Genomic DNA, 27,649 nt, shown 5'->3' with positions numbered 1-27,649 from the left:
AATCATTTTTCCCATAGTAATTTATATTTCTTTACCTCATTGCCCAGTGGTTGTTGGATGAAGTATTTCCTGCCCCCAGTAGTTCGTACATCCTTATGACTAGCAGGGCACCTCGTGCTTAAAAGCCTGACCATAACCAGTTGTGAACCAATGCAGGTGAGCTGTAATAAAGGCCGGTAAAGAGGATGAAGAGTAGATGGATTTCTCTGCTACCGTTATTTCTCAGGCCCATTTTACTGACAGATTGACACATGTAGCCCCAGGAAAGTGACTTGTCTTTCTCCACTTGTTCAGCATGTATTTTCGAGTGCCTGTGATATGCCAGGCACTGTTTAAGGCAGTGGGGATATTTTATTTGTAGAAGGAGGACTTGAGTCCAAATGTACTAAAGATGTTGAAGAACATTGGAAGTGTTCCTGACAGTTTTCTTCTCATTTCTTTTCTTGTATCAAGTGTCATTTCTTTTCTTCCAAAGTTACAGAAATACCTTCAAATTCTTCCTACTACAGTTTTCTGGAAGCTTTAACATCTACTTCCGGAAGCTACCTGTATAACTAATTTTATTTATGGGAAGTAAATATTTTTTAATGAGAAAAAAGTAAGAAGGAGGAAGAGGAAGAGAGAGACAGATGAGAGAGGGAGGGAGAAGGAGGAGGAGGGAGCGGCAGAGATGGGGAGGGTGGGGGGGCTTGTATATGCTAAGAAGAGTGATTATTGTTTGCAGAGTCAGCTTCAGTGCTTGTGAGCGGTTTAATTACAGGCCCATGAATTCAGAGGTGCAAAACGTAATCTTCTTTGTACTGGGGCTGTAATTAATTTCTTTTTCAATATCCCCATTTAGTCTGAGTCAGAAAATTGTATTTATTTACTCTTAAAAGTTTTTGAAATCCGTGATTTCTTAGTCTATCAGGTTTAGTCAGCTCTTCACTTCCCGTTCCCCCTCTGCTGATGATGTCATGCCAGGGCTTACGGAAAGGCCCTCATTTCAATGGTGGGGAGTGGGCGTGGCTTCCCCGCCTTATCCCTGCCCCTCGGATTCCTGTCCTGATCGTCCTGGCTCCTGGCCGGGCGCACATCCTCTTCCTGGAGGGGAGGTGTTTCTGAGTCTGGGGCTTCCTTTCCACCAACCACAGCCAACATTCAAGAGGCATGAGCACCCTGGGGACGACTTGCTGTGTCACTCGAGGGCCCAGGGGCTCCACCTCCTAGTCGTAGGCTCCCATGCTGCCTTTTCTTCTTTAGAGAGGCTGTGCCGTTAGACACAGACTTGTCCATAGGGTCACAGCTGGGAAAGAGGAACGGGTCTGTGTTAGCCCTGGGAGCCCACACACTGCCCTGGGCGGGGCCCTATCTTGTTCCACTGCCTCACCCAACTTGCTTCCTGGTCCAGGGTGCTGCGGATAACAGGGCACTGCATTCCACAGCCCTGACACCTGACACCTGCCTCAGCTTGGCCTTGTGTTTTGCTTTACTTTTTTTTTTTTTTTTTTTTTGCTGCTTTACTTTTATGTTTCATAGTGAGGAATGAGGAATGGGGAGCAATGTATTATCACTGCTCCTTTAAACATATTTCACACACCTGGAGGACACTTCTGGATTTAGACACCTATAATTTTACTTCGTGCTGTGCCAGTATCAGCATCCTCAGGGTGTAAGTAAAATACAGGAGAAAAATCACAGGTGTGAACCCTTGTGCCTGTGCACACACACACACACACACACACACACACACACCCTTTACCACTTCACATATTATCCTGCCACATGGCTCCAGTTCTTCTCAAAAAATAGTTAAGCAAGAGGGAGGAGATATGGGGATATATGTATATGTATAGCTGATTCGCTTTGTTATAAAGCAGAAACTAACACACCACTGTAAAGCGATTATACTCCAATAAAGATGTTAAAAAAAAAAATCTGGTGAGGAAGCCTAGGTGACCTTTGTGTCTTGGGTTTCCAGGGATTCTAAATTCTCTTGATGACCCACACAAAATCTTTGAAAATTTATTAAAATTTCAGTTGTTGCCTTTTTATACATAAAAAAATAGTTAAGCAAGATATCTATACCTTTGGTACAGTGTGGTTCCAGATATAATTTCCCCATGTCATTTGTGTTCACTTTACAAAGAGAAATACAGCAAATCCTGACTTCAACTTAGTTCTAAAGAAAGTTTTTTGCTCTAATTTTTGTGCTTTCTGTTGCTTAAATGTGAAAACAGTATAATATAATGTGTTTCTCCTTTTTGCTGCAGATGCAAAATGTGTAAATGCCTACCCCTGATGCCTAAAAATAGTATCTAGTTTTTTGTATTTATGAATCTTTAAGTATGTTGTTTGAGCTGGATTTTTTTAACCAAGAGACAGATATTTATCTGTGTATCGTCTATATCAATCTATCAATCTATTTATCCACTTAGAAAATTCTAAATGGGGAAACTAGTTGCTTCAATAGATTCAATCAACACCAGCCAGCATGGATTGAGGTAACAGGTGGGATCTGCCCATCTAGCCACTCAGGTAGGTCAGAGTTATCTCTGAATTAATGGATAGTTACACATCACAGCTAAATCATTCCACATCCTATTTTGGATTCTAGTTTAATCTTTAAGTTACTTTGTGTGTGGGGTTTTTTAGAAATAATTATACTACCAATCTTAAATAAATGCACAAATAGCCATTCTCTAGGAAACCCATATTTAGAAATAGTTCATTCACCTAGAAAGTCTCTTCAAACTATAGGTAAAGTCAAGTAGATGGTGACAAATGGAATGTCTTCATAATTCAGACTTTGAATGACAAGCCTTTTGGAAGTGCTAAGCACTGAAGAAGTGAAAAGTGTGTTTTTTTCTATTCTGTTCTATTATATTTAAAACACCAAATTATTCTGCTTCAACTATTTAACTTAAAATTTGCCATTTGGATATTTATTATCAATACACAATTTATCTTGATCTTATACAAAATCAGTTTTCTGTTATTTTTGACAATTTCCAGCTACTAACAATTGTCAAAATTGTATGACAAAATAATTCTTAGGTGTTCTAAATTTAATTGCCAATGGGAAGATACTAATTTCTTTTTTTCTGTTATTTTCTTCTGAGTGCTTTCCAGAAAACCAAATTAAACTTCCTAATGTTATACATGTGCCTTCAAACATAGTAATCATAAAATCAAATCATAAATAAAAGCTTAGTTTATTATATATTTGAAGCTGACAGTGTGCATGGATTTTAAATTGAACTGATTCAAGTGCTAGATAAAACCAAAGCAAAAGTTTGAAATAATAAATTAGAAGTTGGATCATCATCCGTTTCAAGCTCAACCCTGTTCATCTCAATGCAGAGACTACTCCTCATCTTCACTCTTGGGAGTGAGTTTACCCATCAGTGGCTCTGTTTTCCAAACTGCCGTCAAGCTAAGAGGTTGCTCTTGTTAATAATTTTAATGCTTTGAAAGTAGAGAAGCCTCACTATTTTATCAATTGTTATTTCCAGTCATTTGTCAAAAGGTTTCAGGACAGAAATTAAGGAATGAGTTCCATATCAGACTCTGTCCATACTGAGGACTGATTTCCCCAGAACCCAGATGGAGATTTCTGGACTAGATCTTCTGTGATATACTACAGTGATTATGGAACATTAGGAAGAGTCTTCTACCTTCTGCAGTAGAAGAGGCTTCTGTAGTTTTTGTCTGCTGGAAATCTGAGGAGAGTGTGAACTCTGTTAGGTGTGAGAGAGTTCTGTCTCAATGAGTGAGAGCAAATGGGGCAATCTAATAGTAGGATTTTAAAATATTTAAAAATTTAACTTTTAATAAAATCAGAAGTACTACGATTATTGCAGTATAGAAACAAAAGTGTACTTGTGATTCTGTTATCATGCTAAAAATAGTTTTATGCCTAATTTTCCTGATATACAGATTCAGATACTTATATAGATAACTGTTATCTGGGGTAACAATTTTGTATCAAGCTTTTTTCTTCTCTATATCGCTATATATTTTGCTCATTTTTGTAGAAATGTATTCATTCAAATATATATGAGATAATATAGTCATTCATATTTCTCATGGTTTCCAAAAAACAACACTGCCCATATTTTCTCCAATTTTGGATGATAAATCTATAATATATTGCCAGAAATGAGATAGAGTAGTCAAAGTTAACACAGTTCACTAAGAATACCTAAAGGAAGTTGATCGGATGTATGAACAGCATGTATGAAAAAGATAGACATTTTGTTGGAATGGAGTACACTCCATCAAAACTATGAATGATAGGCTTTGGTAACTGAAGTAGGTGGTTGCCAGAGGGAAGCAGTAATCTCATTTTCCTTCCTTTCTGTTTGACCATGCCTAGAAATTATGTGCCATACTAGCACCTTAGTTTGAGACGATCATAAAAAATTCTGAAGGACTCTTAAATCCCGACTCTCCCTAACCCGTTATTAATCACATCATTTGGTGTATTTTGTTCACAGTACTTAAAAACACTTGCATTTTCTTCTCATTTGATTTGTTTGTTTGGTTTTTTGTCCTCCCTTAACTAGAATGTTATCTCCATGAGATTGGGACTTCGTCGGTCTTATGAATTGCTGCATATTTAGTACCTGGAGTAGAGTGTGGCACACAGTGGATATTCAATAAAAATATATTGAAAGAATGATGAAAAGTATGAAAACTGAAATTTAGGTAAACAAAGAGAACTGAAGATTGGGGCCTGGAACAGAGAACACGGAGATATAATAGTTGTTTTCAAACCAAATATTCAGATTTACTTCATTTATTCAATGTGGTTCCGGAAATTTAAACAAAGACCAAAGGCCAATGAAATTATGATGTATATGTCTAAAAAGTATAGCTGTTTTAAATAACTGCTATGACTAACAATGAAAATGAGAATTATGTTTACATTTTGGTTTTTCCACTTTTCCCTTTCAAAAATAATACATATTATGTCTTTATAACACAGTGTTTCTCAAAATTACTTCCATAGAATTTTTTTTTTAACTTTCTATTTTATATTGGAGTATAGCCAATTAACAATGTTGTGATAGTTTCAGGTGCACGGCAAAGCGACTCAGCCATATATATACACGTGTCCATTCTCCCCCAAAGTCCCCTCCCATCCAGGCTGCCACATAACATTGAGCAGAGTTCCCTTTGCTATATATAGAGAAGGTCCTTGTTTGGTTATCCATGTTAAATACAGCAGTGTGTACATGTCAGTCCCCACCTCCCTAACCATCCCTTCCCCCACCCTTCCCCCATGGTAACTGTAAGTTCAGTCTCGAAGTCCATGAGTCTGTTTCTGTTTTGTAAATAAGTTCATTTGTATCATTTCTTTTTAGATCTGCATATAAGCTATATCATACGATATTTCTCTTTCTCTGTCTGACTGACTTCACTCAGTATGACAATCCATGTTGCTGCAAATGGCATTCTTTCTTTTTAATGGCTGAGTAATACTTCATTGTATGTATGTACCACATCCTCTTTATCCGTTCCTCTGTCAGTGGACATCTAGGTTGCTTCCATGTCTTGGCTATTGTAAACAGTGCTGCAATGGACATTGGAGTGCATGTATCTTTTCGGACCATGTTTTTCTCCTGATATATGCCCAGGAGTCATATAGTAGCTCTATTTTTAGTTTTTAAGAAACCTCCGTAATGTTCTCCATAGTGGCTGTACCAATTTACATTCCTACCAACAGTGTAGGAGGGTTCCCTTCTCTCTACACCCTCTCCAGCATTTATTGTTGTGGATTTTTTGATGATACCCATTTTGACTGGTGTGAGGTGATACCTCATTGTAGTTTTGATTTGGATTTCTCTAGTAATTTGTGATGTTGAACATCTTTTCATGTGCCTTTTGGTCATCTGTATGTCTTCTTTGGAGAAATGTCTATTTAGCGCTTCTGCCCATTTTTTGATTGGGTTGTTTGTTTTGATGATATTAAGCCACATGAGCTGTTTGTAAATTTTGGAGACTAATCCCTTGTTGGTCACATCATTTGCAAATATTTTCAACACTCATTTATGATAAAAACTCTCCAGAAAGTGGGCATAAAGGGAACATACCTCAACATAATAAAGGACATATACGACAAACCTCCAGCTAACATCATACTAAACAGTGAAAAGCTGAAAGCATTTCCTGTAAGATCAGGAACAAGACAAGGATGTCCACTCTTGCCACTTTTATTCAACATAGTTTTGGAAGTCCTAGCTATGGCAATCAGAGAAGAAAAAGAAATAAGAGGAATCCAAATTGGAAAAGAAGTTAAACTGTCACTGTTTGCAGATGACATGATACTATACATAGAAAATCCTAAAGACACCACCAGAAAACTACTAGAGCTCATCAGTGAATTTGGTAAAGTTGCAGGTTACTTTCATAGAATTCTAGTTGCCCTGGATACTTAGTGCAAAAGGGCTTCCTGACCAGATAAATTTGGAAAATTCTACATACTTTACATTCTCTTAAGTAGGTGAAACACATTTTGCATATTAAATTTTAGTAAACTGAAAGTCCCCTTTAGAAAAGAAAGATGCTTAATTTTGTTTAATTCAGAATTTTTCAAATTGATTCCATGATTTTTATAGACATCTGTGATGATCCTCTGAGAGTGTTATACAGAAGTGTGGGAAATGCTGCTATAATGTTACTGGAATAATGTTCACTGTGATATTGCAGGTTAGACTTTTTCAATAAGCAGGGAAGGAAAGCATTTGTTTATTTTTTTCCTTATCTTTTATCTATTAATAACTTTACACATAACACGGGCAACTATGCATATTTTCTCTCAAAGACTCTCTTTCATTTCCCATTTTTGTCAACGTCAACGTCAGGGTTTGTCAAATGGAAGACACAGGTAGAATTTCCTCTTGTAACAATAGGCTTGTCAGATAATAAAATAATGCTGCACTCAACTCAGTGCCAGACAACAGGCTTAGAAGGAAGTGATTGGGTGTGCTCAGACCTGATGTATGCCTCTCACATCTTCTCATGCACCTGTTGGTTTGTGATTCTGCAATCACGTTTCGTTACTGCTTACAACCTTAGGGCTTCATGTTTTCAGAGGCAGCTCGGGAGCCAAAGCAGTTTTTCATCTAACTCTAGGCTGGATGGATTGCTTTTTTGTAAATCAAATTATTCTTTTCCTATAAGATGTATTTCTGAAATATAATAGCACTGACCTCTCTCTGAATATAATATAATTAATGTTTGCAATGATAAATTCTTTACTGAGACATTTTTTTCCTTGTTTTTCATTGCAAGCAAGTTTGATGATGATGATGATAACACTTAACATGAGATGTATCTCTTAAAAATTTTTTTTTTTTTTGCGGTACACGGGCCTCTCACGTTGTGGCCTCTCCCGTTGCGGAGCACAGGCTCCGGACGTGCAGGCTCAGCGGCCATGGCTCACAGGCCCAGCCGCTCTGCAGCACGTGGGATCTTCCCGGACCGGGGCACAAACCCGTGTCCCCTGCATCGGCAGGCGGACTCTCAACCACTGCGCCACCAGGGAAGCCCTCTTTAAATTTTTTAAGTGTACATTACTGTTGACTATAGGTACAATGATGTATAGCAGATCTCTAGAAATTATTTATATTACTTAACTTAAACTTTATACCTTTGAATTAATAATTTCCCATTTCCCCCCTTCCTCCCTTCCCCTCTTCCCCCCATCCCCTGGCAACCACCATTCCAGTCTTTGATTTTATAAATTTGACTGTTTTTGATACCTCATATAAGTGGAATCATACAGCACTTGTCTTTCTGTGTACTGAGACATTTTCTTAACCCAGGCTTTTTCGGTCTTTTTTTTGGTAAGATATTTATCCATGTGGAATGACATCCAACTTTGTTTTGTTTCCAGGGTTCACTTCTTTCACATGCATTTTCTTACTTAATCCACAACACATGGTCCTGCCACCTTTGTCGTTGTCTTAATTTTAGAGAAGATACCTTAAGGATCATATATTTATTTAGCAGAAGTTGGCAGAACGGAAATTTGAATCCAGGCCTTGTGCTGCATTAGAGGGTTGTATCTGTGAATAATTACTAATGGATCACTTAATGTTTAATATCGTTTTGACGGCATAACACAGTAGCAGCACTGTGATGATTTTTTTTTAAGAAGTCTTCCATGAGTAATTCGGGTTGTTTTTGGTTTTGTAATTGCTCAGGGTTGGTGCAAATGTACAGTTCTCCTGTGAGGACAATTACGTGCTCCAGGGATCCAAGAGCATAACGTGTCAGAGAGTCACGGAGACTCTGGCTGCGTGGAGTGACCACCGGCCCATTTGCCGAGGTAAGGCCTGTATGATTGCGTCTGCCCAGGTTCTCTCTTTCCTCAGATTTGGCATGCTTTTCTGAACGATTTACGTGCAAAGCACTGTGTATAGGCAGAGCAAAACGTGGTGATGATTTATGCTTTCATAGTGATGTAGGTAAACAAGAAATATTTTTTGAAATTTTTTAGCAGGCAAACATTTCCAGAGATATTTGTGGTTTTTAAATTTCAGGAAATACATGAGCAAATCTAATCATTCAAACACACACACATACTCGATATAACTTGGTATCTATCTATCTATATACACAGTTTGCATATGTATGAAAATATGTTACATAACCAGATGCTTTGGAAAACTTTATGCATGTCCCTGCATATCTAAAAATTCTCACTTTGCAATAGTAGTGAAGTTGAGTTCTTGGGTTTTGATAGTATCAGTGATAAAGGGAGTTTGTTAACATGATCTGAAGCCATCGTTTTATTATTAAATCATATTAAACTAATCTTGGACATAGAAGAGCAAAATATTGCATTATCACCATCTTCTTCAGTGAGGCCAAAGTATGTATTTGTTGCTTCTGTGAAGTACGTGAAGAATTCTACCAGAAGTATAGAAGCCATAGTGATCCCAGCAGAAAACTGTTTTGGCTATTTTACTAAGGAAGAATCAATAAAATTAAAAGAAAAACTAGGTATTTTGTTTTGTTTGCATTTTGGCCATAAAAAATTTATGCAAATTGGTAGTTTTAAAGGAAGAAGAAAAAAGGTACTAAGTTGAACAAGGAATAAAAAGTATATTCTTATATACTTTCATATATAAGAATATCTTATCCCTCCTTATAGTCTTTTTCAAGTGAATGGATTCATAAATTTTTATTTTAAAATGTTCCAGTTGTAAAAAGGTACAATACAAGATGAACAGTGTTAAGTTCTATCCTGTGAAATGAAGTAGTTGCAAAATACATTGCTAGTTTCATCAAAGCTAAAATACTAGATTGCAGGCTTTAGTATAGTGTACCTTTACCTATAACAACTTGGTGGCTTTTTCCATGTAGAAAACACAGCTTTGTAGCATCTGTTCATCCCGAGGGCAGAGTGGGCGTGTGGTCTGGTTGCAGGTGGCCCTTTCCCATGAAAAGTTTCCCTCCTTGGAGAAGCACCCACCTCTGGTCAGGAAATGTGTATGGCTACGCCCCTCCCCTTTTGGTCACTAGACTATTTGTACACTAATACTAAAGTGACATCATTAGGCTTTCAAAGGAACTGTAGCAAAATCCATATTCCCATGAAAGGATGGTAATGTTCATGCCCCAGTTACAAATGAGGACTAAGCCACAGGTATTATCTTTGCCCTAAGGAAAAAAATATGCTTTCATTTTTAAATGTTTTTCTTGCTCTTCTATACCAGGAACATATGTCATTATTTAAAAGCCCACACTAGACAAAACTAGTAAATGTGCATCTGCTTTAAATTGATATTTTAGAGTAACATAAAGGAACTATTGAGTAGGATATTATTTGATTCTTACCTTACTTATTAATCCAGAAGTTTTCCTTTTTTTTCCCTTTGGCCCAAATCTCATCTACACTCATAACAATATTTCCCAGCACATTGGCCCCAGCTTATATGCTGATTTGGTGTCAAACACGCAGGTGCTTGCTCCATCCAGGCTAATGGTGGGACACTTCCCTCCATCCTCCTGGACCGCCAACTGCTCACTTTTAGAGGTAATTAGAGGAGGAGTCCTCTGGCTTCCTGTTCCCATAGACTCTAATGCCCTGCTTCATCATTTTAGAAGAGACAGCTCTCCCACAGGGTCTTTGTTGTGTGGTTCTGGCCTGGTTTCCCTGGAAACCTCCCCACCTCTCTCCACACCCACTTCTGTTCGTCACACTCAACTTTATTCATCTCTTCTTTTTTCCTCCCAGCTGTTAACTCAGCTGTTTTGCTTTAATTAGATGTACCTTCATTTTCATGGACTAATCCTTTAGCTCTTTTTCAATTTATTACTTTTAACTTCCTGAAATAATGAGCTATAGCAGCAAGAAATAATTAAGGAAGAGTTTTCTTATAGGATGTATATTTTAGATCTGCATAATAGAATGATAGCAGACTGTGTCTAGAGAACAGTAAAAAACATCTTTAAAAACACAGTTTTAAAGAAATAAGTATTTTAGAGCATTTGGAGTAGTACGACATTAAACAAAAAATTAAAGTCCTGAAATCTCCTAAATAGAAGAATTTGAGATAAACTGTTTAGAATTAGGTGATAACAATTAGGTGACAGAAAACCAAACCCAAGAGAAGCTTAAAACAAATGGAAGTGGATTTCTCTCTTATACAGAAGTTAAGAGCTAGGCAGTACAGGACAAGGATGGCAGGTCTGTTTCAGATATGAAAATGTCCTCAAGACTCACTCTGTCCTCACTATGGTCACGCCTCCATCCTCAGAGTCCACGGTGGTATCCAAACTCCAGGTGATTGGATGGAGGAGGTTAGAAGAAGCAGGGTTAGCAGATGTATGCTAACGAGAGTCTGCAGGAACCATCATATGCATTTCTGCTCATTCTCATTGGCCAAAATCCAGCCAGATATTTTCACCTTGTTGTGAGACTTAGAAACATGTATATTTTCTATTGTGTGTTTAAATATATGCCAAACAATTATATTTCTATGAAAGAAAAGGAGAATAGATACTAAGGGAATCTTTGCCATGGGGGTATATTTTTATAAGCAGAGGTGGGATAAATCACTGAATAAATGACACATTTTGTTTTTTTTTTTGCTTCCCCGTATCATCTGCAGCTTTTCACAAGTGGAGAGTGCAAATAAATTAGAGAATCATTCATCCCTCTCTCATGTCCCTTGGCATTTTTGTATCAGTGCAGGACTATATGTGTAAGCTATATGGATGAAAAAAAGGGTGGAGCTGTGTGTATATGAATATCCCACTTTCTGGACTGGAAAGGGCTCATCTGTAAGTATCATGGTTAAGCAAGGAACCTGTCCTCCCCTTCAACACCCAACTCCCTTTCTCTGCCCTGTACTCACCTCCTGGCCACATTGCCCTCTCACAAGAGGCAGCTTCCTCCAGCAAAGCCAGCAGGATCACCCTTCCCTCTAGTCTGGGTGACAGAGTCTTATATAACATAAGTAATCACCATATACCATGACCTGATCGATTACATATACAGATGGATGGTCAAACATCTTAGTGCATCTGTAGGCTGACCCAATAGAGGATCACTTCGAGCAGTCTCTAGAGCAGGGCTCTCCACTAGAAATAAAGTGCAAGCCACAGATGTAATTTTAAAACATCTGGTAGCCAGATTTGAAAAGGAAAAGAAGCAGGTGCAGTTAATTTTAATAACGTATCGATAATTTATTTAACCAAAACATTACAAATATAATTTTAATGTGCAGTCAAAAAGATTATAGGGAGATGCTTTACTTTTTTCTCTTTCTTTTATTCATACTATGTCTTGGAAATCCAGTGTGCATTTTATGCTCAGAGCACATCTCAGCTCAGACCAGTGGCATTTCAAGTGCCCAATAGTCAGATGTGCTAGTGGCTACCATGGACAGCGCCACTCCGGCTGTGTAGCTCAGCCCAGTTCCAGTTTTCTCAGCACTCAACAGGCTTGTGGGTGTGAAGGGAAGCAGTGATCTCCATGAGTCATGGGTGGTTTCCTGGCAGGCATCCCTCAGTGTAGAACATACTTTCTTCTATTAAAGCCCATACATTTTCCAGGTTGGCAACATTTAGGAGCCCTGAGTCTGTCATCATTCTCTCCTTTAAATAGTGTCTCTACTGGAAATAGTGTCTGTACTGGCTTTTAATGACTGATTCCTCAATTAAAGAAGAGCTGAAAAAACCTTTCTTTAGTTGGAACTTTTATGGCTATTTCTATAAAGATAGCTTTAGCTGTCTAAAGTGTAGGGGGAAATGGATAACATGAAACATAATGATGTTTCAAATGCTACCCAAAACACAACATAGGGATATTTACTTAGCTGTCAGTAGGTTCCAGACACCAAGTGCAATTTTTCAAGTTCATCTTCTCCTCTGTGCTACCCCTTAATACATTGTATGTAAGAGGCGAGCACCATGGCTTGGGTTTTCCTGATGCACTGTGAGCCTTTAAAGCAGCCCTTATATTGATCATCTCAGCCACATGTTCTAAATTCAACTATCTATCAAATGCAATAAAATGCCTCTGGTCTGAGCATTGCACGCATTATGAGATTTCAGCTCAGTCAGTTAAGGAAGGACTGATTCTCGAGGCTCCCTTCTTCATGAAGGGTCTCTAACTCTTAAGTAATTATCATGCCTTCTCCACAGAAGGAATATCTGGTAGAGGCATTCGATAAATTGCGGTGAGTCAGGAGTGATCTTTCACATCTGGACACTGGGTCCTAAGCCAATGCTTACTTACCTTAGCTGATTAGCTCTGAGAATGGGAGATGTTACCTTTTCTTCCTGTTACCACAGGGATGAATGGTTGCCATAGCTCAGTAATTACACAAGTGATTTTGTTTGAAATTATGCTTACTTCGTTTAGGGATATGAAAACAACCATTATGAGTTTTCACAGGGTAAAATATGAGCTGTTTGGAACTGTATAAGTATCTTTAACTAGCAGTAGATGTTTTAAATAAGCGAACAAAAAAGAGAAGAAGAGGATATACTTCTTTTTTTTAAGTAAAATGTTCCAGCTGGCATTTCATTCCATCAGTATTTAGGGAGGATATATAGAGAGAATTTCTTTTAATGCTAATGCACTTTGATCTGTGGAATTAATATTTTTAGTTGCTCTCTGAGTTGAAAGGGCACATAAGAAAAGTGAAGTGTTTTTTGCAATTTTAACTGTGGTTACATGGAAGCCAATTAGAGCTACCAAGGGTCACAGAATAAAGTTATTATTATCTTGGGATTCCAGGTCAGGTTAGCTCAGAATTACCCTTAACTTATTAACTTTTCACTTACCAAGAACTTTACAGTTTATTCTTCCCTACTGATAGTTTCTGTCCATACAGGAATGACCTTTTAAATGGTAGTGAAAAGACCATTTATACCTGAAAGACGACTTCATTCTACCAGATTAAAGGTCCAGAGCCAATTGTAAGATTATATTTTAATACTAATTATTATATCAGGTAGCCGTGAGCTCAGAGATTTAAAGAAGCATACACACGTTTTAAAGAAAAAAATATTTCCTTGTGATAGATACAAAAATATTGAGAACTCTCAGGGTTTGCTCTCTTAGGAATGTTCATATGTAAGAGACATTAGTATTAAGTGTATTTATCATGCTGCACATCACATCCCTGGTACTTATTTATCTTATAACTGGAAGTTTGTGCCTTTTGACCACCTTCCTCCCTCACACCATTCTCCCCCTTTGTAGCCACACATCTGATCTCTTTTTCTATGAGTTTGTTTGTTCATTTGTTTGTTTTTGAAGTATAATCGCCTACAACACCATGGTAGTTCCTGTTACACACCATAGTGATTCAGTATTTCTGTACATTACAAAATGATCACCATGATAAGTCTGCTTACAGGATGTCACTATAAAAAGTTATTAAAGTATTACTGACTATATTCCCTATGCTGTGACTCATTTATTTCATGACTGCAAGTTTGTACCTCTTAATTTCTCACACTTTTAACTTTTACTTTAATTCCAGTGAATTTGGATAAATTTCTGGTTTCGCTTCTAGACTTCTAAGGATTTATACTCTTTACCTGAATGTCACTTGGGAGAAAAACATGTTTTTCTCTATTTTTTATTAAGTTACTGGAAATAACAAAGCCATGTATTTTTATTACCACTCCTCTCAAATTCTACTGACGTGAAATGACCTGAAAGCTAATGTTAATTTGGTGCTACTTATGTTCCTAGAACCTGCCTGGGAAGTTTGTGACAGCTCCCTTGCATTTGTTTTCCTTCTGCTTGGAACACTTCTGCCCCAGGTGTCCATATGGGTCTCCATCCTACACTGGTCATCAGATGTTGTCTCATCCAAACCCTTCCATGCCCACCCTCTTCCAGATATGCTTTGAACCCCGACTCTGCTTTTCTGTAAAGGTCAAATATCCTCCTGAATTAGATGGTCATGTGTATAATTGCCTGAGGAAGTCAAGGAACTTAATTTTATTCTCTCTCTGCTGTATCCTCTATGCCTGAAATAGTGCCCAACTCTTACAAAGCATTTACTGGTTATTTCCTTACTCCCTATGCTATGGTGTGTCGGAAAATGCGCTGAAGACTTTACTCGAATTCTTTCCTTCAGTCCTTACAGCTATCATAGATGAAGTTATGATTGTTATGTGGATAACCTGAGAGGCTTAAAATGAAATAATTTAAGATAGGACATCTAGTAACTTCATAAACCAGGCCTAGAACTCAGGTGTGATTAAGAAAATCAAGCTCTTAACCTGTGACATACTTTCCCCATTTTGGCTGACAGTCTGGTTAAAGACATAAAGTCTGTGGTTTTCTTCTAAATCATACAAGATATACACTATCCAGTATAATTCTTAATGTGCTTGAAAAAAGCTTCAGATGTGAGTCCAGATATCCTATTAATTTAAGTTTGGTCAATTAGAATATTATTCTCTTCAACTATTTGATTAATTAAGTAGTTACTATAGAACAGTAAAGATTCCTGGAACTGATTATACATAAATAGATAAATTACTGCTTCAAATTATATAAGATAAATTGTGTGAAACAAATGTTTTATACATAATAAATATTCAGTGATTAAATGGATAAATGGCACAGATTGACATTCAGAATTGGTTAGTTTTTTTTTTTTTTTTTGCTGTGGTACGCGGGCCTCTCACTCTTGTGGCCTCTCCCGTTGCGGAGCACAGGCTGCAGACACGCAGGCTCAGTGGCCATGGCTCACGGGCCCAGCTGCTCCGCGGCACGTGGGATCTTCCCAGACCAGGGCACGAACCCGTGTCCCCTGCATCAGCAGGTGGACTCTCAACCACTGCACCACCAGGGAAGCCCCAGAATTGGTTAGTTTTATACTCCCTTTCCACTTTCCTTCTTGAGCTATATTTCCAATGATCATTTTGTGAATTCTGCTTTTATCTTAAAAACATGTAAGATATAAGCAAAATTTGAGTTTACAAATTTAGAACACTGTCACATGAGTGATACTAGCTATACATTAATTAGGTCGTGGTTATTATCAAAGAACATTTATTAAGCATTTTTAAGATTTAAGTGTAAATTACTTTATGTTAGTGTTATATTTCCAAAAAGGTTTTGACAAGGGGGAAAGCCTTTGCAGGAGCAGAAAGTGATATTCAAATGTATAAATGTGTATATACATTTCCATTATGGGAATGCATTTAAATTTTGCTATAAAAACTTGCTTGGCACTAGTATATTGTAATTACCTAATTATTTGCTTAATTAAATACTTTGTTGACTAATCCAATGTGTGTTTAATCCAGAAGCAACTGTGTGGGAAGTAGTTCCCCGTCTGCAAGGACACAGTGAGATTGCTCATCATAATCAGAGCAGGTCGCTAAGCTTTCTCTGTGTCTGAGCAGCTATAGGGGAAGGAGTAGAGTTCACTCGGCTCTCTCCACTATACAATTCAGAGAAATTGCAGCTTGGTATGACCCTTCCTGCAGCAGAACCAGAGAGCAGAGAAAAAACCCCAGGCAGTAGATCATCTGCAGGAGACATAGAAGATAATGTCCAGTCTGTGCTTCATCCGCCATGTGGATTTGGACAATGGCACACAGAAATCATGATAACTCAAGAAACATTATTATTATCTGATAGCGACTCTACACATAGATGGCTGAACTTTGAGTTGTGGCCAATAGAAAATCTGAGAATTGTCTCTGACTAGTAGGAAAGCCTTGATATAAGAAACTAGTACCTAATGAATTGTAATTGGTGTGATGATGGTAGGATGATCACATGATGAAGAGGCAGATGATTAGAATGGGGACGACTTAGAAAGGCAAAGACCGAGGTACTAGCTAAAATTTTCAACAGTTTCCCAAGAAAGAGGATTAGAAGTAAATAATTAGAGTTAAATCATATTATTTAAGGCTATCAACCTACTCAAAAAATACATCAACAAGTATCTATGGGGTAACTATTGAATGCCAGGAATTGTTCTAATTGTTGAGGTTATACAGGGAGGAAAACAAAACAAACAAAATCCCTGCCCTGAATATTCCCACATACTTCATTTCAGCTGATTATTCTGATGGCTTGATTAAAAGTATGGGTAGAAAAAAGAGTTAAAAAGCTAATTTATTAGGAAAATGTACTGCAAAAATAGGGACATAGTTGTAAGAAAATGAAAAAATATTTTATGTATTAATTTGACAAGTTTTGGTGAGAAATACTTCTGAAGGGACTGGATTCATAACTTGTTCTATGTGAAACACAGTTCTATGTATGCAGGAAAATGTACAAAATGTGCTGGTTTCCTATGTAAATTTTACTAATAGTTATCTCACTAAAAATATAATCACTAAAATTCCTGTCTCCCCAAACAGTGGGTAAGATGAATTCCATGAAGAGCTGGGAACCAATTTCAATAAGTCAAGTTGAGGTCAAGCTTCAAAGCAAAGAACTAAGACCCAGGGCCATTGACAGGCTGTCAGATTTGGTGAACTTTCTAGCAGAGTGACAGCTGGGGCTAACGATTGGATGAGTACAAATTGTCCATGGTAATATAACACATTAGTTCCCCACTGCACACATTCTTCACATGTCTTTTTTCGAAGTTTGAAATGCTTAGGATGGCACTTTGATAATATTAGTTTAAAACTAGTCAACAGATATTTATTGAGTAACACTCTTATGTTTCTATCAGCTCTTCAGTGTGAAATTTCACAAAGTAGGGTAACACAAAGGTGTGATAACTCAAATTTTATTGATAACTTTTCTTCTAAGTTTCTGTAATTAATTCCCGTAATATTAGAAGGCTTTAAGAAAATTTCGGATCTGAAGTTCATGATCCTCTCGAGAACATGTTCCTAAAAGCAGACTCACTGGAGAGGGAAATCATACAGCACAGGTGTATGTGCTTGTGGGCTCTGCTCTGTTCAATGACCTTTGGAGCCAAGACACGCCTACTGGGGTTTGAAAACCAGGTGACACTTTATCCATATTTATTAAAAAGTATTCATTTGGAAAGCAAATGCCAATATTTTAAAAGTTAACTTTCATATGTTTTTATTAATCAATGTATAGTAGATTAATTCTTAGCTAATTATTTTCATAGTATCAAGTACCTGAAATGTTGTGTAAAGTCAGCTTCCCACAGTTTTTATGTCAGCAACTATCAACATTAGATATGGTGCTGAGGATATACAGATAAGTGAGGGAAGGATGCTTTCCCAAGGTCAAGGGAACCACAACCTTGTTGGAAAGAGAGATCTGTACATTGACAATTACAATACTAGGAGTAGGCATAATTGATATTATTGCTGTATCAATGTAAATGGAAGAGAGAGAGATATTCCTGGAGGGCAGTTAGGGATTTCCCCATTAAAAGGTTTCTGTGACTCCTCCCCTACAGCCTGGCCCTTGGGGGTCAGAATCCTGTTCTCTTGTAGCTCAGTCTCTTAGGACAATACCGGACCTGCTCAGCCAACAAAAGGAAGGAAGGAAGGGTGGGTTATGAATAAAATCTACTCTTCAGTGGACAGCAGTTTAATCAGTTCGTGTGATATGGTATCTTAGGAAAATGGACCTGAGATTCTCTTGTATTAGTTCTTATTTGTGGAATTAGTTTCTTCTGCTCTTTTCTCAAACCCAGTTTAAATTATTAATGTTAAGAGTGGAGTTCAGGCTGACATGTGATTTACAAAATTGTGTACTGATTTTTTAAAGGCTTCTTTCTTAAAGTGGAGGTCAGTTGAAATATTTTTATATTCAAAACTTAGTCATTCTTATTGGGTTATGTTACTTCCGTGATTTGCTTGGTCTTTCATTTTTAAGGTATTTTCTTTTTCCTTTTAGAGCCACCGTTTCTATTTTCTTTCTTCACAAATTCAACTGTATTTTAAGTTCTTATTTGCATTGTGCTATAAGGAAATGGGTACAGTTTGTTACAGAATACAATGATACAGTGTAAAACTTGAGAGGAAATTTAAATATCGTCTGTTCCTCCTCGTTTAAAATTAAAAGGATGAAGCTGTGGGGGGTCGGGATTACTGGTTTAAGGTCATATCGTGTAGGGCATAGTTGAGACACTAACTCCGGTCTCCTGAATTCTTATTGCATTGGGTGCAACCAAAGGTCTATACAGACCGTCTCTGAGTCAGAATGGTGCTTGAAATGGACTAATTTGATTTGACATTGTCCATGGTGCTATTGTAATTAAGTCATTCTGTGAATGTCAGTGCCTTGGGAAACATAATAAAGAGTTCCAGGTTACTGTTGCAGATACCAAGCAAGGGTCCTGAAGGCTGAGCGAAATCTACTTGCCAGCTTGAGTTCACAGATAGCTTTTCATTGCAATAAATGCTGGACACATAACTTGAAGTTCCATGTATGTCTTGTGTCTTCATCACACAGATGAAATCCTGTGGAAAATAATATCATCTCTGTGTACTTCTAGCTAGAACGTGTGGATCAAATCTGCGTGGGCCCAGTGGTGTCATTACCTCCCCTAATTACCCAGTTCAGTACGAAGACAATGCACACTGTGTGTGGGTCATCACCACAACAGATCCAGACAAGGTAAGGCTCTCATCTTCCCCCTCTGCATACCTGACGAAATCAGCACTCTGCCTGGGCAACTGTTTACAACGAACAACCTGGTGAATGTCATGCACCCTTACATTTTGTTGTTTTAATTGAAAATCTTCTGCTGCATTGTGTGTGAATCTGTCTACATTTGTTGCAGAGCCAGTTTTAGATTCAGTTAATTCTTAGTGAGTATTCTCAGTGTGCTTGCCCCCTACTGGTTCTGGAGGTTATGTTTATGCTCTCTTTTTTCCAGTTTTATTGTGATGTGATAGTTGACATATAACATTGTATTAGTTTAAGGTGTACAACATAATGATTTGGTACGTGTTTTTAAATGATTACCACAGTAAGTTTAGTTAACATCCATCACCTCACATAGTTACACATATTTTTTCTTGTGATGAGAACCTTTAATATCTACTCAGCAAAACTTGATGACTGATGGGTGGAGGGTGGGGAGTGAGGTGGGGGGGGAGTGAGGAGCCATGGGCAGGTGGTTTTGATTCTCTTGCTTAACACTGTGTCCATCTGGCTTCAAGTGCAGGTGCTGTAAGCGTGAGGAGGAGTCAAGAAGGGCTTCGGGGCATGCGGTGAAGCCCTGACCAGAATGGGCACAGGGTCTAGCTTCCTGGGGAGTCCTGGTGGGCGTCCGCTGTCCTTGCATAGTTACTGATGATGATGCCCTTCTTTACTCTCCTAATTATTCCAGATTGGAGCAATAGATTCGAAGTTCTCCCTACCTCGAACCAGGGAAAGGGCCTCAGAAACCAGTCTTTTATGGGAAGAGATGATGAGTTTGGCTCTAGGCATAGTGAGAGTGAGGTGCCTGCTGTGTCTCCAAGTGGGTCTCCTTGGTAGAGGTCAATTCGGAATTCCCAGGTGTTTCCTTAGCTGCTGAAACCTGGGATGTGTGTGACATCATGCAGAGGAGACAAAGAGCCAAAGAGAGTCCTGATGGTGGCATCATCTTTCTCTCAGAGCCAGCCGGAGGGTGGACTGGGCTCCACTGTCATGAATGGTAGTGATCTTGCAACTACAAGTGCCACGTAGAGTTTTAAAATACTAAACTCTTGTATGGTTGAAGTGGGATACCCTGGTGTTCCAACAGGGAAAGTAGTGGCTCCAAACTAAATCGTCAGGGGATTTGTTTAACCCCCTTCCAGTATTTTAAAAATTCATTTAAATCCAGATTACATATGGGATAATCATAAATATTTTCCTGTATGGAAGATATGCTTGTATATCTGTGTTTCTGTTTCTTTCCAATTGTCAACTGAAAACACAGCCTAAAAGTTAAGGATTAGTTTTGTTCGGCAGACGTACTGAAGACATAAGCCCAGGAGACAGCCTCTCAGATAGATCTCAGGGACTGCTCTGAAGAGGTACAGGAGGAGCCAGGATATAAAGGAGGTTTTGGAAAAAAACAGGCAGTCGAACATCAAAAGGTCACTGTTAATAAGAGAAAACCAGACCTCTCAAGTTAAGGAATTTCGCGCTTTTCTATGTGTGGGAAGATGCAAGGGTCTGGGCTCAATGAAATCATTCCTTTGATACACAGCACCTCAGCTGTCTAGGGCCAGTATCCTGTTTTTCTCCAACCTGAATCCCCTCAGGGTGCAGAGGCTGGTGGCTTGATGGCCACAACATCCTTTGTTTACTGATGCGGCAGGCGACGTTCTTCATCCACGCCGTATATACTGAAATAATTGGTATCTCTGTGCAAATAAAGGAAGCTTAGAGTTCCCATTGTCTAAACCCTTTACCTGACAGAGAGGAAGCTGAGACCCAGGGAAGGTAAGATTGCACAGCTCCTTACTCTTATTGCAGGATAAAAACACACGTGCTCTTTGCACTGCACTGTGATAGCCTCTTCCTTAGCTTTCTTCCTCCCTAAAGAAGAGTTATTTCTTTTGTAGCTATCTATTCCATTATCACTTTGACGAGAACCACAAGGAAGTGAAATAATAGGTTATTCAGTGCGTCAATAGGATATTTTTGGCTGTAGATAATAGAAGAGCTGACTAAAAGCCAGTAGATTTAGGGAAAAACTATTTCATGCAGAGCCAGGGAGATTCCAGGTTTAATTCAGGAACTCAGTAACTTTGCTGAGGCCTCAAGTGTTTGCCTTTCTTTTCTGCTCGGGTCTCCAGAGCAGTGATAACATCCCCCTTAGGTCACAAGATGCTGCCACACCGTCACATTCAGTGTTCAATGAAGAAATGTGGCATGTCTTTCTTAGAAATGGTAGGAATTGTCTAGAAATTCCCAGAGGCTTCCCTTCTGGTCCAATTGAGTAAAATGTCCACAATCCATATCATGGACAGCCTGAGGAAAGAACCATCTGGAAGCCAGAGAAAGGGCCAATGGTTGTGGATAACCAGTCATGTCTACCACATGCAGACAAGCAAAAGGTCAAAGGAAGAGATTTCGGTTATCACCAGATTGATCTTTTGCTTTTCAAATGTTTCAAATCCCATTATAATCCTGTTTTACCTGACACCAGTAGACTAAAATTACTTAAAACTCATTAAATATGTACTCTGATGTTTTGAAGTTGATTTTTAAACTTGGCCAAACTGCAAAGTGACAAATGAAATAATGAATTTATGCAGTTTGGGTTTTTACATTTTTCTTATTATACAAGTTCACTTTTCTCTCTCATGTTTTTGTACACTTACATAGATTTTTCTAAAGACTTCATATATATTTTATTGACTCTGAACACGTAACAATTAACAGGTTAAATTTCAGGAATTTTGTGTTATACTGCTTCAGAAAATTCTTTGCCTTCCTTTATTTATTTTGGTGAAATGTTCAGAGAAGAACCAAGGCTTCCAGTTGATAGACTAACACACTGATCTTCTTACAAGAGCACTACTTAGTCACCTGAAGGCATCTCAATTAAGCAGAATTACCATCCAAATTAAGCAGCAGCCATTGCCATTAAGTATAATTAGGCTTAATTTGATTCCTTGGGAGACAGTCCACATAAGGGGGTTTCCCGATGAAGCGCATGGTGATGAAGGTATATTACATATTGAGCATAAGAGAAAAGAACAGTTATGTAAAGGTTTCCAGACAGTGACTCTTGCTAGAAGCATTAACAGAATTCTAGATAAGAAGAGTTGTTGGTACACCTTAATGTGTTGTTTGACATGCTTTGTAAACTTTAAGAAATAAGATCGAATAGAAATCTAAAATCAATTTCCAAATTGATGAGTCAATGAGAGATTAGTTAGTAAACTCCTCTTCTTTTGAAAGATTAACCCTCTCATGATGATTTATACTCTTTCCTGGTCTTAGATCTGCTTTGACCATTATATAACCAAGTTCCCTGTGTCAATTTATACCAAGTGTTAACATAAAATAGCTGATAGAAAGTAATTATTGTGGGAAGTTCATTGTGTCTCTTAGTAACGTATGTTACAATTTATAATACTGAGGGATGTCAAGTTAAAAGGAATACTAGAAGTCTATTCACTTACATATGTTTATTTATATACATATATAATTATCCTCATGTATATTATATTAAAACACATATATAATGCATATTAGAATTATATGTATTAATATAATGTGTATTATAATGTGTATTATATTAATATGCATATATTAGGAGAACCTGATATGTAGGCAAAAAGTTGGAAAAAAAACCCAAAAAAGTTCCTCAAGAAGATTCAATTTAGTGGGGAAGCAGGTTTCTAAAACAATTGTTCTTGCCGAACTAGTCTAGTAGAAATTCAGTAAAAATGAACACAAGTAATAAGATATTTATTAATATATTTTATTGTAAACACATTCAACAATATGTATTTTCTCAGGTAAAACTCTTGAGGAGTCCTGTGACCAAATTCCCTAAAAGTAATAGGTGGTTAGTGAACCACAGATTATGGGAATTATTAGCAAATGCTCACCAACATTTATCCCTGGGGTTTTCATTGAAAGGATTAAACATGGAAGACAGCTTTCCTTGGAATCCTTTGATGTATGGATATATGTGTGTGTGAGTGTTTATTTTTTTCTCAAATACATTTTGTGCTGGCATACTTTTAGTACCTAATTTTAATTTGAGCTCCTCAGAGAGTAGTATTCTTTTGGTATTAAACTCAGGATTGAAGTGATTTAAGACATTTGAACGTTGTCTTATGTAGTTCATCCAGGCTGCTATAACAAAATATCACAGACTAGGTGGCATACAAAAAACAACCATGTAACGCCTAATGGCTTTGAGCCCCAGTATTTCCTTATGGTGTTAACAGCACCCACCTCCGAAGGTTGTTGTGAAGAGGATAAAGTCAGTGTAAAACACCTAAAACGTTGTCTTCCAAATACTAAGACAAATGCCTCCTTCCTGCTCTTCCTCCCCTTGCTCCTCCCTCTTTCTCCATTCCTTCCTTCTCTTCACTATTATTATTAATAATAATAAAGCTAGATTCAAAAAGACATAAATGGAACCCTGAATGGCAGGTAAAGGGTTTAAATGTGATGCTAAGGGCCCAGGGTGTCAGTGTAGGGCACCGCATGGAGGGAAGGAAGGACATTATAATGCACATTATGTCTTAGAGACCATTCTGCCCACAGTCAGATGGACAGATTTGAAGGGCACAAGATTGGAAGCAGGAAACCTCAGGACTTTATTTTAATTATGAGACAATATGAACCTAAATCAGCACAACGGCATCAGACTTGGAGAGAAGAAAATGGATTTGAGAGATATTTAAGAGATGGGTAACCAGTCACAGCAATTTATACATTTATATTGCACCTTTGATTTAATGAATAACTTGACATCTAAAGACAAATAAGAAAATTTGCTTTATATTCAGTGCTTTTAAGAAAATACAGCTGTTTATCAGAGTCCCTTTGGGGGAAGGAGCATTGACTTCTTTTATTATTCAGCGGATTTTGTACATAATTTCAAGTAACAAATTCATGCAGATACAGAAAAGGCATTCATTTCCATTTACAACATTTTAAGCTGTTTTGAAATGGAATTTGAATAGATATAGTTCAGTAGACTTTCTTTTCCCATTAGGGGAGTCACAGATTGGTGGAGAAGCAGAGACTAGACACCACTGTCAGCTATAACACTGCACTAAGCATCCTTGTGTTTCCCTCACAGACACCCTTCCAGCCCAAATGCCATGATGGGGTCGGTTTACTTTTCTTCTATGTCACTAATCTCTGCTGGGAAAGTTGGGTTCCTTGCCAGCTTCCCTTCACTGCACGTTAGGGACTCCCTTGTATTCTTCTGGGCCGTCATCCTTCATCTTGTGTTATTGATTCATTACTTCGTCCTTGTCAACTCTCCAATATATTCCCCTCTCTGTACCAGCCCTCTTGTTGTCAACGTCCTCCCCATCATCGCTGTTTAATATTTGCAGCCTCTTTCATGAACTGAGTTAGGGTCATGTGACTTTCCTTCTCCAGTCTCTGGACTTGCCCTTCCTGATATCCTTTCTTCTCTGTCACAGGGACACCTGCACTCTCTTCATTGGGCTCAGCTCTGACTCTTGACTTCTTTACCCAAATTTACTTATTTTTATATCTCTTCTTGGCACTCAAAAGACAATAGAAAACAAGGTGTATGCTTTTGATTTGCTTGCATTTTAAGCCCAAACCTGAATTACACACACATGCACACTCACATACACACATGTGCACACATGTGTATGTGTACACACACGCACACATGATGGAGACATTATCAGTAGTGTGCAGACTGCAGTACAGAGGTGAAAAATGACTGCGGAGAGGTAGACACAGGCTTTGTGTGTAGCAATAATTGTATGTCCCCATGTGCCCAGAAGAATGACTCTTGGTCCTCAGGAAGGAAGGGTGGAGAAGGTTTTACATTGTTTTGTTTCTCTTCTGTTTTCTATAAGTGGTGTGTGTGTGCTTTATGATAAACGGAGACAGGAATATCCATTTTCTTTGAGGCTCTGAGGTTCCCTAGTTAATTCTTCTGTTCCTGGTTAACTTTACACATCTTAAAAGTGGTCACCTTTTATTTTTCTTTTAATATGTATCACCTACTCACGCTTTGCGCTTATATACATTTCCTTTCTTCTTTTCAGTGCTCTTCTTATTTAACACAATAGTAATTATTACAAGTAGCAAAACAAAACCTATTCATTCAGCAAATTTTTGAGCCACACACTCTTTTTTTTATATCTTTATTGGAGTATAATTGCTTTACAATGTTGTGTTAGTTTCTTCTGTACAACAGAGTGAATCAGCTATACGTATACATATATCCTCATATCCCCTCTCTCTTGCATCTCCCTCCCACCCTCCCTATCCCACCCCTCTAGGTGGTCACAAAGCACTGAGCTGATCTCCCTGTGCTATGCGGCTGTTTCCCACTAGCTATCTGTTTTACATTTGGTAGTGTATATATGTCCGTGCCACTCTCTCACTTCGTCCCAGCTTACCCTTCCCCCTCCCTGTGTCCTCAAGTCCATTCTCTACGTCTGCGTCTTTATTCCTGTCCTGCCCTAGGTTCTTCAGAACCATTTTTTTGTTTGTTTTTTAGATTCCGTATATATGTGTTAGCATACGGTATTTGTTTTTCTCTTTCTGACTTACTTCTCTCTGTATGACAGACTCTAGGTCCATCCACCTCATTACAAATAACTCAATTTCATTCCTTTTTATGGCTGAGTAATATTCCATTGTATAGATGTGCCACATCTTCTTTATCCGTTCATCTGTCGATGGACACTTAGGTTGCTTCCATGACCTGGCTACTGTAAATAGTGCTGCAGTGAACACTGTGGTACATGTATCTTTTTGAATTATGGTTTTCTTAGGGTATATGCCCAGTAGTGGGATTTCTGGGTCATATGGTAGTTCTATTTTTAGTATTTTAAGGAACCTCCATACCGTTCTCCATAGTGAGCCACACACTCTTGTAGATAATTGGGAAAGAGTGATGAACAGAGAGCTAAGGTCTGCTCTCTGTGGAGATGCCACAGCAGAAGGAAGAGGGAGAGAATCAGCCAACAGCCCAACTCAGTAAAATATATTCAACTGGTGACCGGGAATCTCATGACAATGAAACAGGATGGAGAAATCATATATTGAGGATATTAGATATTTATAAAATAAAGTTAAACTTTATATAATGCTTACCACCTAGACGTAACCCAGACGTATATTTTTGTTTTAATATATGGTCTTCTGTTTTTTAATGTACACATATCCTGATTTAGCAAAAAATGAGGTCACACTCTAAAAGCTTTTATGTCACCCTATTAAAGGACAAAGGGAAAAGTGTCCACAAGTAAAGTGGAGGAGGCTGTGTATTTTTTTCTCTTTTTATGATTAGGTTGGCGAAAAATTTCCTTTGGTTTTCAAGTAAAAATAAAAGACACATTTTTCATTTTCACCAAGAACTTTATTGAACAATGTATTCACCCTTTTGTTCCACTACCTTCTGCCATCTTTCAGGAAACTTCATAATCCCATCTTCCCAAAACTTCTTATCTTTTTGAGCAAAGAACTGTTCCAGGTGCCTTTTACAGTCTTCCAGGGAATGGAAATTTTTCCATTAAGAGAATTTTGTAAAGACCGAAATAAATGGAAATCTGAAGGTGCAATGTCTGGTGAATACAGTGGATGAATCAGAACTTCCCAGCCAAGCTGTAACAGTTTTTGCCTGGTCATCACAGAAACACGCTGTCTTGCGTTATCCTGTTGCAAGATTATGCATTTTCTGTTGACTAATTCCGGATGCTTTTCATCGAGTCCTGATTTCTGTTGGTCTAATTGGGAGCAGTACTTGTTGGAATTAATACTTTGGTTTTCCGGAAGGAGCTCATAATAGAACTCCCTTCCAATCCCACCATATACACAACATCACCTTCTTTGGATGAAGACTGGCCTTTGGTGTGGTGGTGGTGGTTCATTTCACTTGCCCCACGATCTTTTCCATTCCACGTTATTGCACAGTATCCACTTCTCATCACCTGTCACAGTTTGTTTGAAAAATGGAACGTTTTGGTTATGTTTAAGTAGAGAATCACATGCGGAAATACAGTGAAGAAGGTTTTTTTCACTTAACTTATGTAGAACCCAAATATCAAAGCGATTAACACAACCAAGCTTGTGCAGATGATCTTCAAAGCTTGATTTGGATCTTTTGAGTATGTCGGCTATCTCCTCCGTGGTATAACGTTGATTGTTTGATTTGATCACTATCAACTTCAGCTGGTCTACCTGCCCATGGAGCATCATCCAGCATGAAATCTCCAGCATGGAACTTCGCAAACCACTTTTCACACGTTCAGTCAGTCACAGCATCTTCTCCATACATGGCACAAATCTTTTTTGCGTTTCAGTTGCATTTTTACCTTTCTTGAAATAATAAAGCATAATATGCTGAAACTGTTGCTTTTTTTCTTCCATCTTCAATATTAAAATGGTTACATAAAAATTCACCAATTTTGATAAGTTTTTTTTTAAATGCATGCTGATATGACAGCTGTCACATACAGTCTAACAAAATTGTTTTGAATGAAGTTAAAGAGAACTAAGCGCTACTAGAGCCATCGTACGGAAAAAAGCGAACGTTTTGGCCAACCCAATATCTTA

General features: G+C 38.0%; 1 protein-coding gene across 1 annotated transcript in view; it reads left to right on the top strand.

Moving 5' to 3' along the window:
• The window catches only part of CSMD1 (CUB and Sushi multiple domains 1), a 1,741,289-nt gene that overhangs the window by 1,257,756 nt on the left and 455,884 nt on the right, over nt 1-27,649 (top strand). Inside the window, exons 9-10 of the mRNA XM_060001344.1 lie at nt 8,193-8,317; nt 18,921-19,042. Coding sequence (XP_059857327.1) covers nt 8,193-8,317; nt 18,921-19,042 — 247 coding nt within the window. The remainder of the gene's footprint in view (nt 1-8,192; nt 8,318-18,920; nt 19,043-27,649) is intronic.

This window comes from Delphinus delphis, chromosome 21 (genome assembly GCF_949987515.2).
Source record: "Delphinus delphis chromosome 21, mDelDel1.2, whole genome shotgun sequence".
Lineage (NCBI taxonomy): Eukaryota > Metazoa > Chordata > Mammalia > Artiodactyla > Delphinidae > Delphinus > Delphinus delphis.
Note: the sequence above shows the minus strand (reverse complement) of the source record. Positions and strands in the feature narration are given on the sequence as shown.